The sequence below is a fragment of the Mytilus californianus genome, unplaced genomic scaffold (genome assembly GCF_021869535.1).
Source record: "Mytilus californianus isolate M0D057914Y unplaced genomic scaffold, xbMytCali1.0.p SCAF_5, whole genome shotgun sequence".
Lineage (NCBI taxonomy): Eukaryota > Metazoa > Mollusca > Bivalvia > Mytilida > Mytilidae > Mytilus > Mytilus californianus.
The window spans coordinates 50,654,411-50,672,195 of NW_026262701.1; the positions used below are offsets into that span (position 1 = coordinate 50,654,411).

The 17,785-nt window shown below is 32.3% G+C and overlaps 1 protein-coding gene across 5 annotated transcripts; it reads right to left on the bottom strand.

The window, feature by feature from the left end:
• Positions 1–211: 211 nt before the first annotated feature.
• LOC127702439 (uncharacterized) lies at positions 212–15,119 on the bottom strand. Of its 5 annotated transcripts, none has more exons than XM_052206638.1 (3): positions 14,965–15,104; positions 6,274–6,329; positions 212–2,363 (listed from the first exon to the last, which is right to left on the bottom strand). In XM_052206638.1, the coding sequence occupies exon 3, from the start codon at positions 2,359–2,361 to the stop codon at positions 1,387–1,389; it is 975 nt and encodes a 324-aa protein (XP_052062598.1). In that variant the 5' UTR covers positions 2,362–2,363; positions 6,274–6,329; positions 14,965–15,104; the 3' UTR covers positions 212–1,386. The 5 variants fall into 5 exon arrangements, with proteins under 5 accessions (XP_052062598.1, XP_052062601.1, XP_052062602.1 ...); XM_052206641.1 differs by lacking the exon at positions 14,965–15,104 and adding an exon at positions 10,258–10,377; XM_052206642.1 differs by lacking the exon at positions 14,965–15,104 and adding an exon at positions 10,253–10,377.
• Positions 15,120–17,785: the final 2,666 nt, after the last annotated feature.

Genomic DNA, 17,785 nt, shown 5'->3' on the forward strand with positions numbered 1-17,785 from the left:
TTGTCGGTCAGTTTTGAATTTGTTGTACTATGAATATAAACAAAAAGCATCACAAAATCAGATTAACTTTCCCACTTGTACTTATTTTTTTAAAGTCTTTCCATGCGATTTTATTTTTCATGTATATGTTCATGTTTGTCCCTTATCGAAATTGTAGCACAAATCTTCTCACTTTTATGTTCATTAAAATTAGATAAAAAATAATACTGAATAATGAATAAAAAATTTCAATTTATATTTCAGATAACAAGTTGTCAGGAGCCTGCAGATCGATCACTGTGGCTACCGTTGTTGCTGTCTGTCGTATTTTATTTTTCGTTAATTGTTTTAGCATAAATCTTAGGTTGCTCGTTTAAATTGTTTCACATTTTGTCATGCCGGGGCCTTTTAAAACTTACTATAGTTTTAGGTTTTTCTCATAGTTAAAGGTCTTATATCAATGTCATTCGAACTCTGCCGGATAGTCGTCTTATGTAAAATCGTACCGCATTTCATTTTTGCATATGCTTTTTATAGTCCGAGATTACTCTGACGTGTAGGGAATTGCTGGTGCTGTACGACATCAGAGCGCATTCCGCACATATTGCCGACCAAGTCCTTGGGCTTTCAAATTTATGTCTGTAAATCGTAATCGACACATTTTCATGCAAATAGAATATAAACCATTAGTTCCTTTATCGTTTTTTTTTTCTCAGATGAATATGACCATTTATTCCTCGACTGTTCCCCTATAGAGTTAATGAGTGCTTCATTCCTATCCCTCCTCCGTTGTCAGCGCCGTACATTTTGTACTTTCGCTTTCATAAATTGCACTGATTTTGCCTCTTAATGTCCTTTCAAATATAAATTGAGTTAAATGAAAATTGAACACAGATGATCGATGCCCCTGCTTGCATATAACGTTATAAAGGGACGGCTCTCGTAAAACAATTGTTTGGCACTTGGGTTTTTGAACTCGTCCTAATCGTTATATATAATGATTTTTAATATCTCGTACGAGACTTTGCTGATAAAACTTTTGATATAACTAAAAAAAGAAGATAAAACTAGAAATGTAGCGCTTAATATATTCGATTTTTCTTGTTATTTAATTTCCAAGGGGTATAACTCCAAAAAAGAAAGACGATCGAGCGCTGGTATTCGAAGTTTTGAGATACATTGCTATTATTGACCTTTGCTATAAATTTTATAGAATCAAGCAAGAAGTTTAGGCATGAGAGCGCTAACAAGACCGGACGGTAAAACTCGGTATTTTATATATTTTAGCTTCCGACAAGGAACACACAGATATTTCATTTTGTTTGTTTTATATCAGTCATGGAAGTCTGTTGTAGATAACCACGAAATGTCAAACACTTATCACAATTTAAAGGCTAATTTTTTAAATCAATGTAGCTGTTGTTTTTCATAATTCATTTGTATCAAATCGCCTAATAGTCTGTTTCCCTTAAACCCATAACCTGTCTGGTACACTTTGCCAGGATTTCTCTTGCCAGGTTTCAAATCTTGACTTATATTTTCTGGTTCATCGACTGGGAAAGAGAATATGTCCAAGTCCTCTGTATTGCTAGTGATTTTTGGCACAATATCATTATTTGGACTATTATATTTTGTTAAAGTTGTACTGTTTGTTTCAAAAAATCCACTACTGTGATCAGATCCAGAATTATATATGACATCATCGGCACATCTTGCGTTGAAGCCATTGCCTCTCAAGACTGGCCGACTTTGATTGCCTTTTTCATAAAAGGGCGAGTCCCATTTTGGCATTATTACAGGATTGCAATTAGAATTGTCTATTTTCAATCTACGCTCAATATTTTCTAAAAACTCATAATAATCACTTTCTTCGTCGCTGCTGTTTGAAAATTCACATCCGGTGTCACTGTCTTCTAAATATCCAGGACGTTCATTTTTGTGTGTTTTATTTTTAACTTTGTCGCGAATCCCTGGCTTCGATTTTGATTTTGTTGCGCTTGTTTCTAGTACAGAAGTATTTCTCGTCCTCTTACCATCATTTGAATACGAAAATTCTTTTGATAAACAAACACTGCAACACATTTGATCATTATTTAAAACGTTACAATGAATATCCCATGGTTCATTATAAATCTTATCACCTTGACCTTGGGAGTCTCTACCTTCCATCTTGCAGTCTTTCACTGGAAATCCATAAATATCGTCTGCCTTTCTATGGTTGCATTGTCTTGATTGTATTTGACCTTTTTGTTGAGAAAATGAAGATTTATTTTGTTTAAATGTATGCGGATGTAGTTCTATGGTGGGTTTCACATCTGTTTTCCCGATTTTGGTCGACTTTGATAAATGTTTCTTTTTCTTTTTCAACAACCATTGACTCATATCTAAAACGAAAAGGACTAAAATATACATATAGCCCTATTAAGTAAGTATGCATTACTCTTATATCATAATAGTTTTCAGGTGATTAGAATTATATATCTTTTTTAATATGAATAAACCAGCTTCCTTCCAAAAACACTTTATCGGCAGGTTCTACTTGTATATGCAGTTTATAATGAAGGTTGAATGGCACGACCATTTTATTTTCTGAGTTGGATGATTTTGGAAATTCGTCGTGTTTCTCTTGACAAGTAAAGATTTAATGACAAGTCGAGCAAATCGGGGAAAAGAGAACAGGAATGTGACTACAACAAGCGCAACATAGCCGTGTGTTAGACACTGATATTCAAAATAAATAAACAAATAATTTAAAGAGCAACAAAAATTTTGAATGATATAAATCTGATGTTAAAAATTTTCTGTCAAAAAAGGAAAGCAACCATTTTGCAAATTTTTATTTTATTGAATTGCTTGAATATTCTAGTCAATGTCATCGTCAATTATAATTTTAACATAATTAGTATAAAATCTCTTAAAGTCATGATTTCTTGTAATAATATTTGATATTTTTAAGAATGTAACATAAAGGGACCCCATTGGAAATAAGCCGTACGGCTTTCATGGGCAATCCTTATTTAGGTACCCCCATTGGATTTTTTTTAATTTTGTTCTAGATTTTATGATTTTGGTATGTTTACATAAATAAATAAGAAGATGTGGAATGATTGCTAATGAGACAACTCTCCACAAGAGACTAAATGACAAAGAAATTAACAACTATAGGTCACCGTACGGCCTTCATCAATGAGCAAAGCCCATACCGCATAGTCAGCTATAAAAGGCCCCGAAATGGCAAATGTAAAACAATTCAAACGAGAAAACTAACGGCATATCAGCTATTGTTTTATACTACTTTTGTAATGTTTTTATGTTGATATTTGATCAAATAAATCTATCTATCTATCTAATATACATTATAATGTGCAAGAAACTGAGAGAATTAAATCATCAATCTAAAAAAGTAGAAACTGCTTGGAGTCCGTTATTAAACATGCATTAGATCTGAAGACAGAGAATTTTGATTTATTTATATTGTATATAAATAGATTTATTTGCTTTAATACTTTTTAGGGAAACGTTTTCCCTGCGTGGTTATGTTGTTATTTTGTTTTGTTTATTGTGTATTATGTTCATTTTGTCACAAATCTCTAACGCTGTATATGACAATACCATATTTGATTTTTTTGCTGAAATTTATCTCGGATTTAGGTCAATTCCAAATGATATAGACCCTCGTCTTCCATTGAAGACCACTAGACAGTTAATTATAAAACTGTTGTGTCATTGGTTTTGTGGCCTATTGATAATTATCACTTTTTTAATTTTGAGTTTGTCAAAGCCAGTAGAATATCAAATGTTCGGCTTTGAGCGTTCCTGTTGAAGGCAAATCTAGAAGAAGTCTTTATAAAAATAAGGAGATGAGGTATGATTTCCAATGACACATCTATCCACCAAAGTTCAAATAAAGTGGATGTAAGCAATTATAGGCAAACGTACGGCCTTCAACAATGAGAAAAACCCATACCGACATGAAAAAATATGAAACAATTCAATTATGAAAACTAACGGCCTAATTTATAACAAAACAATTCACGAAAAAACAAATATGACAGACATTAACCAACGACAACTACTGAACTACAGGCTCCTGACTTGAGACAGGCACATACAGAATGTGGCGGGGTTAAACATTTTTGTGAGAGCTCAACCCTCCCCTAACCTGGGACAGTGGTGTAACAGCACAACATAAGAATAAACTATCAAAATCAGTTGAAAAAGGCTTAACTCATCACATCGATACAAAGCAGAGAAACGTCAAACATAAACACACCGGACGTGGCAGGGTATTTATCCATCCCTCATCCCTAGGGAACAACAAAAAGGATACTAAGTACAGATCTGAGAGTACTCGTAGTTACTGACAGCTAATGAAAAGCCAATAACAACTAATAAAAAAATCATGTATCTAAGACTAAAATATCAATCAGTACACATCCAAAATCCAAAGGATTTAGTGTAAAGACATCATTAACAGTCAGAGAAAAACATGACTTTGTGCAATGCCAAAATAAGGGTATCGACAGATTGCAATACCGTTAAAGTGTATATTTGATAACAAAACTATTTAGTATGATTTTAATTTACTGATAACAAAATCAATATTTTTACCAATAAAAACAATATTCAAAGATCTAATTACAGTGTTGAATTGGTAACCTTTTAGAATAAGTTTTTTAAACGATTGATAAGTTTACCCGGATCGTTTATAAATTCATGGGCTCGGGAAACATCACCACGATTAAATTTCGGATGTGCTATTCCGTCTGAAATAAGTTTTTTACATGTACATCCAAACTTGCAAACTAAATCTTTGTATCTATGGAAAAATTTAGTAAAGGTTTTAAGTAATTTGTGGTAACGAAATCCCTGACTTAATAATATATCAGTAGTACATAGATTACGTTCATTGAAATCCAAAACGTCACTACAGACACGGGCATAACGAACGAGTTGGGATATATAAACATCGTAAGATGGTGCCAGAGGAACATCACCGTCCAAAAAACAATAGGGAAAGAAAAATCATCCCTTTTGTCGTAAATTTTTGTATTGTTTCTGGTGTAAAACTGATATGTCTAAATCTAAGAAAGGACACATATTGCTGTTGATGTTTGATTTAATTAAGGTAAGTGGCAGCATATTTAGGGAATTCTTGATTATTTAACGAAAAAATATCATCAAGATAACGATAAGTGTTGTTGAATTTATCAATTTAATGGAATTTAGACGCGTCTTTTCTGAGTTTGGCCATACACTGTGATTCATAACAGTATATGAACAAGTCTGCTATTAAAGGGGCACAATTGATGCCTATGTGAATACCTACAACCTGTCGATATATTGTATTGCCGAAACGTACATAAATGTTGTCTAGGAGAAAGTATATGGCTTTAATCATCTCATCACACCTCCAGTAAGTTTATTTAGCATATTTACTTTTCTCGTTTGAGAAAAAGGCTTTATATGAGTTGCAGCAAATAAATTAGCAGTCAGCTTTATCGAACGACCATTTAATTAAATATGAAAACTTTTGCTTGATAAGATTGTGTGGAAGTGTAGTGTAAAGAGTGGAAAAGTCAAAACTGTCAACCGAGTCAAAAAGACCATCAAAAGCACGCAATTTATCTAAAACATCCACAGAATTTTTTACACTCCAAAAATGGTTATTTCCACTATTTTCATATGTTTATTGCAAACATTAATGATCAGTAGTAGAACAAACACTAGAGGCCGAGATGAAGCGATATTTTACGGTTTTTTTTTGTGTAGTTTAGGTAACCAATACATAGTGGGGACCTTCAAATGTCTGCAAGAAATGTATGATCAAGGGTTATTTTCATTTGTAAAAATGAAATTTAATCTTTGCTCAAAATACTGTTTTTACAGGTAAATTATGACAGCAACCAAAGCATTGGATATTGATTGATACATTTAGATACTGAAAGAACAAGTTGTTAATGTAGTATTAATAGTCCATACAAAGAATAACGTGAATCAATTATATAATATTGGACGACATAACCGACCCCACAAACAACCAATAACCGACTAATCCGAAAACAATATACGAACAAAAGAGGACAAACAACATCGAAAAACACATGGTCCAGAAAGCAGGACTTGGCACAAGCACAAAATGTGGCTCAGGTTAAATTAAGTTTTACGCGCTCGCTCGCCCAAACCTCCCTCTTTGCCTATTTAGACCATATGTCGTAAAGTAAAACGCTCAATACAACACCTACATATTCCAGACAACTAAAATTAGAAGCGAGTAAACGGAACAGCACTTACCCGGATGTGTTTTTCACCTGCCTCTTTCTACAGTACTTTTGACTCTTGATTCTTTTCTTTATAAAAATAGATATATTAACTTCATTTATATTTTGCAGTATCACAGGCTATTAAATATGTGTTTTACTAGCCAAGGTATGCGTACATGTGAAAATTATACTTGTATAGATCGTATTTTAAGAAGTATGCAAATTATGCAATGAAAGCCATTGATATTTAACTAACATCATCTCTTTGAAAACAACTATACACGGAAGAATGAATTTAAATAATGTTATCTTTCTCATTTTATGTGTGCACTTTTTTGTATTAACATTTTTACATTTAAATTTGAAAATTAACATATTATTTGCATTATGCAATACGACATCCTGTCAAATGAAAATATTGAAAATATCAAATGTTAATCTTAATAAGAAAACTTTTAAAATCTAATTTGAATAATTACTCTATAGATTAAGCAAGCTATTACCAAAACAGGAAATTCAAAAACAATTATTTTTCGATGTTATAGTTTAGTTGTACATTCAGCATGCTGTTGTAGAACTGCTTTAATTTTTGCCAATGTTGAGAAAACCTGCAGAGACCCTGGAACATATTAGCAAGGCTGGGGATAAATGCCAACTCTCCACTCTCTAAAAGATAGGTCAAATCTACGTTTACTTTGCCAACCCTCCTATCTCTAAGCTAAAGATTTCAAACTTCGATAAACAAAATCTTAATATATTGTATAGTGACCAAGTGGCGTACGACTGTTATGTGATTGGTGGGGAGAGGACTGGCAAACTTCTGGAAGTGACAATGAAAAAATTGTCCCCTTGTCTCCTCCCTTTGCTCCTATTCCAGCGTAACCTTTGAAATTTCTTATTCATAATAGTATCGCATCTGCAACGCCATATTTGTTTTCTTTTTTCACACACAAAATTGGGCATCTTAAATTTTGACCAGCCCTTTTTTTTTTCTTGCGATTCCTCAAAAATAAGTTCAGATACTATTTTTTAGAAATCTGAATTTTTAAATCAGTAAGTTGTTTTATGTTGTTCTTTAAACTTTGTTAGATTTTGGCCCAACTTTGTGTTTTTAAGAACGGTATGGTTCATTGTATTTTCTGAATCTATAGTGATTCAAGCCACATTTATATATATTGATTCCTGCCTGTAAAACTGTGAAAGATCTCCTGGTTCGATTATTTTTGCAATAATAAAAATCAACTACAAAAACGAACATAAATTATTCCTATATTATCTCCAGTAGCTTTTCCACTTTAAGAAGTTCACCAGTCATTTAGATAAATATCTTTGATTGAAACCTTTGCGTATTTGGCAAAACTTCTTGAATTTTTTGGATTGCAATGCTGAGGGTCTGAATTGGGGAGGGGGTGGTGTCCTTCATTTCTGTATTCTTTAATTTTTTAGGCCATCTTTCTCTATTCTTTATACTTTTTGTCCATTATTCTCTCTTCTTTACATTTTAGCACCTCATTACCCTCTTTTCTTTATTTTTTTTGTAAATTTTTCTCTATTCTTTATATCTTTTGCTCATTATGCTCTCTTCTGTAAACCCCCATCAACACCCTCAATGCTCAACTTCGTGTTTGATTTAGCCTTTTCGACTTTTGAATAGAGCGTGAGTTTTATGTAGTTTGGCTTTCAAAATTATAAGCCTGATATCTTTCATGATTTCTTGCTGGACTTTAGGGAGCTCTGTGCGTTTATGGTTTGCACTTAAAGAAGAACGGGCCTAACATGCTTGGACACTTCTACACTGATTATAATTTGTTTACTGTCAAAACGACCTCTTCGAAGTTAATTTATTCATTATATTATTTATTAATAAACAGGTGACATTGAATGTCCCGTACTACGTTGTATTATTTACTATTTGTATTATGTATCAAGATGGTGGCCAATTAACCGTGAAATGAGTGATTAATTGTTCATATTACAAAATAATCAAATAAGTAGGTTTTACTATTTAATATAACAGAAACAAATGATATCAAAATAATGCAAACTTTAAATGAAAATTTATGATTTAATGTCGGCGTTTTTTTCTTTTTTACTTACATCACTTGACAGAAACATAAAAACACGTTATGAGTGGGTGTAGTTTGTTGGTGTATAACATATTTGTTTTCGTTCATTATTTTGTACGTAAATCGGGCCATTAGTTTTGTCGTTTGAATTGTTTTACATTTGTCATTTCGTGGCCTTTTATAGCTAACTATGCGGTATGGGTTTTACTAATTGCTGAAGGCCTTACGGTGACCTATAGTTGTTAATTTCTGTGTCATTTGGTCTCTTGTGGAGATTTGTCTCATTGGCAATCACACATCTTCTTATTTTTATATGATACGATTCTATATCTAAATGTACAACTTTTTCACCGACTGTCAAAAATGTGTGACAGAGAGTGGGCTGGGGTTTGTCGATTGCCCCCCTTGCATCTCCACCTCCCTTTTCAGCCTATGCGACTAAATTATATAAAGTGTTGCTTTCATTTTAAAGTACATATATACTAAAATTGTCTTATTCTGGACGCCAGTCTTTGCTCCTTTCTAATAAAATCCACATAGAGATCTCAAAAAACATGTTTAACCCCGCCGCATTTTTGCGCCTGTCCCAAGTCAGGAGCCTCTGGCCTTTGTTAGTCTTGTATCATTTTTAATTTTAGTTTCTTGTGTATAATTTGGAGTTTAGTATGACGTCCATTATCACTGAACTAGCATACATATTTGTTTAGGGGCCAGCTGAAGGACGCCTCCGGGTACGGGAGATTCTCGCTGCATTGAAGACCCATTGGTGGCCTTCGGCAATTGTCTGCTCTATGGTCGGGATGTTGTCTCTTTGACACATTCCCCATTTCCATTCTCAATTGTCTTTTTCTGGGTTTATCTGTTGGTGCTTCTTATTGATTTCAATTGTTACTCCACCTTTACACATTATACATCGTCCTTTTGTTATTGTAATTTGATTTAATTGGCCTATTATAATATTTGTTACTCTTTCAATATTGGTGTTAACACAAGGAAATATTGAATTTGTGTTTCATTTAGCCAACAAGAAAAAATTACTTCATTGCTGTGTGTACACACTCAAGTATATAATGCTGCAACAAGAGTTGTTGCAAGGTTGTTTTTCTTTTTTTGGCATACATCATGGCACTTTCCTGGCACGAGGTTTCAGATTTAACGCCCCCTTTAAACTGAACATGACTGTGTATTTATACATCCTACACATCTAACCGCATGCCCCTTGCGATGCAGTTTCTGTAAACTCCTCAGACTGAGCAATGGTGACCAATTTACATATCCTGGATACTCTCAGGATAGAAGATGGGTTTTGTTACGAAGAATGTTTGAGACTTTCGTAACAATAAAAAAAAATGATTTTCACCCAGTATGCTTCATGTAATAAAATGAAGACATTAAAACAGAGATAGACCAAAACAGAGTAACATCAGTTCCTTTTTGGAATAAATAGAAGGATATTTGGGAAATACGTGAGACTGAAGCCGAACAGCACAATGAAAATATGAAAGATGTTCGATGCAACATAAGTCTTCCGCGATAATCAGTAACCACTGTGAAGGAGTAAAACCATTGTTTAAATATTGGATCCTCTCCATACATGTACATATATTAAAAAAAGATAGTTCACAATGACTTTAGAAATTGAAAATATAAACGTGGATGCATGTTCAATTTATATTCCCTTTTTGATAGACGAATACTAGTATAGGTGTGACATACTCACTAGAGAGTCAATGTTTGATGTGACTTAGTTCGAGTGCACCCCTGTCTCAAAGCGTATACAAAAATACCATTTAGGTGCAGCAAAAATATTTAATGGTTGGGATCAGTACGTGCAATTGCGATATAATGTGATATTAAGATTTCAACAAGGAATATAATAGCCTTCAACGTTACATAATGTGTCCTCAAAAAGAAAAAGAAAAGAAAGATAAAATATAATACAACCTTACCGTGGCAAGTCACCCAAGTCATCTTACTTTACAAAAGGGATGAGTTTTATGTGTAATAAATAATACAAAAATACAGTGAATTAAAAGTGTTAAACTATGAATCATTATTTTGCTTATTCTAATTTGAAATGTGGTCGTACGTTTAAAATACATTTATGTATGGTCCAACGAATTTCTTTATACTTTAAAACTATATTAGTTTTACTTTAAATTATTAGAAAACCGATTCGATACGGATAATATCATGCTATGATAAAATTAAAGAAATTTAAAATTTCTTTTTCATTGTAATTCAATGTTTTTATTTGGGGTGAAATGAAAAATTTATACTTAAAAAACATCATACAATGTAAGTGAAAAACGATATAATATTGACTCAAGCACTGAAGCAGTGAATGTTCTTTTATTTTACTGATATTCGATTCCACATAGGCTATATAACTGTATAGAAAAGAATATGCTAGTCTTTGGTTAGCCATCATAAACATTGAATTTTGATCAGACACACCATATATGACTTTATCCTGTTTGGCCACCCCCCCCCCCCCCCCCCCCATTATAGAGCTTCATATTTGTATCTATATACTTTTAACAAGTATTACTCCAAACGTTGGCTTGCCAGGGTCCCTATTCAAAATTCTGTATACGCGCCTGTTTGGTTCCAATTCATTTAGGGGACCTTTTTGAACGAATATCGTGAAAGTGCTTCGTGGGATATAAATTTGAAACGAAAACATCTTAGTTGCCCCTGTTTGTGATGTTCTGATCAAAGTTAAGTGACGAGCGGAACATATGATTAATAGGCTCTATAATTCAGAAAGCACTATATCAAGATGGTGCTTTATTCTCATGTCGATCTATTTATAGTAACAACGACCATGTTGGTGATTGGGGTCATAATAATTTTGTTATAAATCTTAACGGAAATACACCATGGCTGATGGTCCAGTTTCATTTCTTTTTTATAAAAGTTTGAGTGAACAAGATTACAAAAATGTGTGGATGTGACGGCGGCAAATTATTGACGCTTTTGCGAAATGATCTTAAAATGACAACCAGAAAATGAGCACATCCCTGTATTCGTTCCATTGTTCTTCAATGTTTAATTTGACGTATGCATGTAATAGAAAGGATTAAAGTATATAATATATATGTTGTGTACAAGATGCAAGTTTGTACAAATTATAATTTGTATAGGGGTTTTGTACAAGTTATAAGTTTTTTGACACATACCTTTTTGCACCAGGTGATAAAAGTTTATCTTCGAAAATTTATCAGCTTAATGTCTTAAATTCAAATTTATATACTTCAACTTAACATTTAGTGCTATTCTCCTTGTCCTTAAACTGGAAATAATGACACCTGAATGGTTTAAATTCTATTTTTATTTTTCTCCTTATACCAAAATCATATCCATAAAAAGTCATTTTGTGTTGTTATAATGTTTTTTGTATCAATGCTCAGTATTAGACTGCATCATGTAGTCATGGAAATATGACAGAAATATGTGAAACAAAAGACTGTGTGCTTGTATCATCCATTTGTGTTAAGCGGTTCATAAAACACTGATAACTTGTACAAAAATTCTGTACAAATTATAATTTGTACAACATTACAATTTGTACACAACATATATATTCAAAGTGTCTAATATGTGTACCCCCTCTTTGGTACTTTGAGCAATATTTTGTAAGGACTAAAAACAAATCATTTTGAAATAGGATAGTTAAAATTTTTCACAAGAAGAAATCTTTTCGCTGTTTTTTTTTTTTTTAATTACATAGAAGGGCATGTCTCTGATCACGAAATACATGTATACTGTTACCATCAAAAGATGAATTATTGTATGTATACCTAGTTATAGAAATAAAATATCATGTGTAAATATCGGTTATTTTGTGAAAAATAATAAAATCTAAGCTTTTTACAAATAACATTCAACTCCTCATAATATGGAATATGAGAACGCTTAAATTCTAATTTTGATTTTTAAAAAGTGCATAATGGAAAATAATCCATTAGATCTCTTTTTTGTCAGATTTTAAACTTCAAACGGTTCTGATTATGAATCTTTCATCGATCTTTCGACAGGTGATGAAACTTATTTCTTGTTAAAAAAAAATGCTTATTTTTGTAATAAATAATTTATAAATGTACGAGTTTGAGAAGGTAAATAAGTAAAAATCTTTATTGAACAATATTACATAACTCGAATATAAACGTTTGCAAACATTGAAAAAGTAGAAGTCACAAAGTAATTTCATGTGGTGTTGAAGATAAAAAAAAATGAATATTATTAAACCATTCAGATAATAATGAAATAAAAAGAAACAAGCAAATAAACAAAATAGAAAAAAAAACAGAATCCCCCCTTTTTAACCCCGAACAAAAATAACGTTACTACTGTACAAAATGAGATTAAAATTGTAAGAGGCCTACGCCCCATATCCGAAAGAAAAAAAGAAAACATGATTAATTCAATTTTTATTTATGTGAGAAAAATAATTTGGTAGACATTGTATAAAAAGTTGAACTCGTACACAATTCACACAAAAGTGAGCTAAAATATGAATTTCAATTACCTGTTATTTTTTGAGAAAAAAAAAGTAAAAAAATTTGAATTCTGACAATTTTGTTTTTAATTCTATATTTTCCAAATGTTTTACCACATACATGTCATATGTCTTTCAAGATGATAAAAAATGAATGGTGATGAGAGATTTATGTAAACCAAAATTTAAAAGCATACTACGTATAGAAATAAAATAAAAATATTGATAAATAATTACAATAAGCATATCCTCTCCTACCACCAAACACACAAATGCATGTGTTTATGTGAAGGATTGTGCTTTTGAAATCCTATCTTAAATGTATGTGTCCATGAGGTTTATACTTGTCCTCGGTGACTTATTTTTTGCTATTACGAAAAAAGAAAAAAAAAATGAAAATATTGTGGATTCACTTATTTTCGTGGGTACCAATTTTCGTGGATTAATTAAATTAATTGCTTTTTTAGTGTATATTTGAATTCTTGGTTTTGCTAAAGCCTGCATGCAAGCTTATAGAAAATCTGTAATTCGTGGTTCACCTGTACCCACGAATCCACGAAAATCGGTACTCTATGATAAATAATGAATCCACATGCACTAAGTCACTGAAACCAGACCTTGAATGGTGTTTATGAAACACAAAGGTTGCCAACACGTACAACCCTTTATAAACCTCCATGTCAGAACATTGTCCATTAACTCTTACTTTTTTGTTTTGAAAGTATGTTTATTTTACATATGTCTGTTTGTGTCTGTTTGCCAACAATGTTTTGATGTATTGAAGAGGGTCTGGATGGGGTTTTCATACTAGAGAATAACGGGCAAAATATGCAAAATAAAGGGCTAAAAATAAAGAATAGACAAAAATAGGCAAAAAAAAAAAGAAAGAACAGAGAATAATGGGGTGCTAGAATACAAAGTATAGTGAACAACAGGCGAAAGTTATAAAGAATAGAAAAAATGGCATAACAAATTAAAGAATACAGAAATGAAGGACCCCCATCCACACCCTTTTTTTGTTACAAACGGATTCTCGATATATGCCAAACACATCATATTATCAAACTTTAAATCGGATTTTATGACAAAGAAATAAAAATTCCTCAGTAATTATAGTTATTATATTCTACAGATATAGATTTCCTTTTCAAGTTTGATAAAAGAAACGGAAAAAGGGAAAGTAATCATCTTTAAAAGAGTGAGTACAACACGAAAATTAGTCTAATTATAATTAGTATAATTGTATGCACCTGACTTGTTTTGTGGTTCATAACAAAACACATAGAAACAATTTCAATTTCTTTTTTCTTGTCACTTAAAAAAAAGACTTCTGTGTATTAATCTTTTAATACACAGCAACTTTATATATGACCCACTTCATTGAACCTCTATGTTAGTGTCATTGTGAAATTCTTATCCTGAACACCCATAAAATATTTGCTACTGGACATTGAGCACACAAAATGAAAAATAATCAATTAATCAATCAATAAATCATTTAATCTTTAAACGTGGATTTCTTCGTGTAAATATGCACTTTTCGATCTTGGTAGCAAATCCGTTTTACTAAAGATATCAGTTTTATACGACGATTACATAATCGAGATTTTACAACTTCGTTGGTAAAAATATCAATTTGAAATTTGAAAATTCTGTACTGTTTTAAGAGGAGAAATTGGTAAAACATACTGCACTTCCCTTAATTTGCAAGACATATTAACTTCTTGTCATGGGAGAGTACAGAAATAAACCCATTCTGATAATGAAAATAATAATAAAAAGACTAAATAAAAAATAAGGAAATAAAAATCTCCATTGGGATTTTGAAAATTAATGGTTCGCTCAATAGTTAAAAATGTAAGCAAATGTTACTCTTTAGAAGATGAAAGGATACGAGGTTCAGATGGACTTTGCAATCACAGTCCCTTGTATATATCATCTGCTATCCCATTCCGTATAATGTCGGTTCAATCAATGTATAATTACAAATCCAATATATTATTTTCATCAAATTTAGTACATAGGTGTGCTGCATATCATAATGATAATGTGAAATCCACGATCAGGATATTATTTTTAATAAGATTTAAAAACATAGCTTATCTCTCAAAAAATTAATTAAATTAAAAACACCTGTACAAAAATATTGACTGACCTTAAATCTAATCGTTGTTTGCAGTTGTTAAATCCTTAGAAGACACCTCAGAATATTTCCCTGTCACTTTTAAATGTAATCGTACGGGAGTTTCGTTTCATGTTTAATAAACAGGTATTGTTAGTTTTAAATATAGTGTGACTAAATCATAGATCTTCTGGAATGTAAACACATTTAAGTACATCTTTACTTCTTTAAAGCGACATTAGCTACATTTTTTTTCGACAGTGTAGATATTAAAGTAAAATGAAGTCTGTTTTTTTTAAACTTTAATAGGCAGTCAGTTTGGTTCAATTTGTAAAATATCCAAAACAAGAGTGCACACGCTGAAATGTCTCATCTGCTTTACTATTTATAACTTATTTTATGTTGCTAATTTTAAAGATAAAGTTTTATTTCAAGTATCACATAAACTTAACATTATCAATGATCCATGAAAATTAGGTCAAGGTCATATAAACCAAGCCAGACGGACATGTATACCTTTCAGTCATTACATACACCAAATATAGTTGACCTTTTGCTTATAGTGTACAAGAAACACACCTAACTATGAAAACTTAATATTTGCCAATGAACCATGAAAATGGGGTCAAGGTCATATGAAACATGCAATGCAGACAGACAGACATGTACACCTTGTAGTCATTCCATACATCAAATATAGTTGATCTATTGCTTATTGTATCTGATAAACAGAGTTAACCAAGAAAACTTATCATTAACCAATGAACCATGAAAAGGGAGCCAAGGTTGGACAAACCCTGCCAGATAGACTTGTACACCTTACAATCATCCCATACACCAGATATTTTTTACCTATTGCTTATAGGATCCGAAAAAAGGACATTATTACTGAAACTTAACATTGACCAATGAACCATGAAAATGAGGTCAAGGACAGATGATACTTTCCAGATAGGCATTTACACCTTGAAAGCATTCCATAGACCAAACACAGTTGACCTATTGCTTATAGTATTTAAAAAACGGGAAAGAAAAAAAATAACATTGACCAATGAACCGTGAAAATGAGGTCAAGGTTAGATGAAACCTGCCAGACTGACATGTACACATCACAATCATTTCATACACCAAATATAATTGATATACTACTTACAGTATTGGAGAAACGGACCTAATCATTTAACTTTAACCGTATTCACTGATCTATGAAATGAGGTCAAAGTCAGGTGAACCCTGTCTAACGGATATGTAGACCTTGCAAAGGACCTATACACCCAATATAGTTATCATATTACTCATAAGTGAAAAATTCACATAACAAAAAAACAAACGTTTTTCAAGCAGTCGCTGAACCATGAAAAACGGACATATGACAGATGACAGACGTAAACTTCGTAACATAAGGCCTCTGTATACAAGGTATAAAGCCTCCAAGGCTACTACTCTCTGAAATATAAAGCTTAATACAAACAGTTTACGCCGCCGCTTGATTGTATTGACTGTCTCGCATTCTGTGGCTGTCGTCAAAGAAGAGACGAAGCCTCACTTATGTAATATTGTCTTGCAAGACAATAATTCCACCTCATTTTTAATTCGTATGCATGCGATCGATGAATTAACCTCAGTAGGGATGATTGAACATGTGCTCAGCATGTACAGTTTTTAATTTTTGTAGACAATCATCCGGAAAAGTGGAACGTCACTACCAAATTCATATAACGCGAGTCAGTTTCTGCCTGTTTATAGGTAGACAACAGGAATATCGGTTTCCTTTGCGGTTTAGGCCAACAAAACCGTCATTCTTACACAGGGTTTCCTTTTTCTTAATCTTTGATATGCATTCAAACTGAATTCGGAACATATTGCATGTGCTTTCTGCACCAACAAAGCCTTTCTATTTATATCTAAAACATATATACTTAAATCAGCAATCGTCTGAGGTCATGTCGATAGTTAGTTAGATGGCGTCCAGTCCAAGAGTCTGATAAAATATTGATATATCAATTTCTATTAGAAGATGTTGGAATTCAAATTTGTACAGGGTTTAAAATAGTATAAATCAGAATTTTGATTTCTACTTTAGAAGATATTGGAATTCCAATGGGCACTGTAACATGTACGCCATAACTGTTTGAAAATATAAGATCAAACTCCTCAAGCCCCTCAAGCCTTAAAAAGTTTCTGCGGTCTCCACACAGCAAATTTGATTGATAACAGGAGATATATGCCAAATACTTTCCAAATGCAGTTTCGAGCTATCTTAAGGTATATATATACAATGTTTCTTGAGTGGTAGTATTCAGTCAACAGCTGTTGCTACCTTAACTAGCTTTCTGTAGTGATAATCACATTTTGAACCTGCTTTCAAAATTATTTACCGTCTGATTTTGCTCTAATGTAGTTATAACGTTTTGTATTTATAAAAAAAGCGGTCAACAGGGTCCAAAAAGGCGCTTTTCCAGCTTATGCAGATTTGGAATTTATTTTCCAATTCTCTAATGGGATTTTTTTTGGATTAATTTTTAAACTTAAAGCTTTCAGTGAGCAGTGTCAGCCTTATATCTTAACATATCTTATATACACTCTTCATATATATGAGATGTGATATGATTGCCAATGAGGCAAGTATCCACCAGAGTTCAAATAAAGTGAATGTATAAGCAATTACAGGCAACCGTACGGCCTTCAACAATGAGAAAAACCTTTACTCACAGTTACTGAAAGTTAGTTCAAAGCCAATTACAACTAATAAATAAATCATGTTCTTCTAGACTAAAGTATCAATCAGTACACATCCTACGGATTTTGTACAATATGGTCAACTTAACCTTCTCAATATGCTGCAGTTGCATAT

Coding starts and splice junctions, on each gene's coding strand:
- LOC127702439 (XM_052206640.1), bottom strand. CDS start 2,361: ATGAGTCAATGGTTGTTGAAAAAGAAAAAGAAACATTTATCAAAGTCG.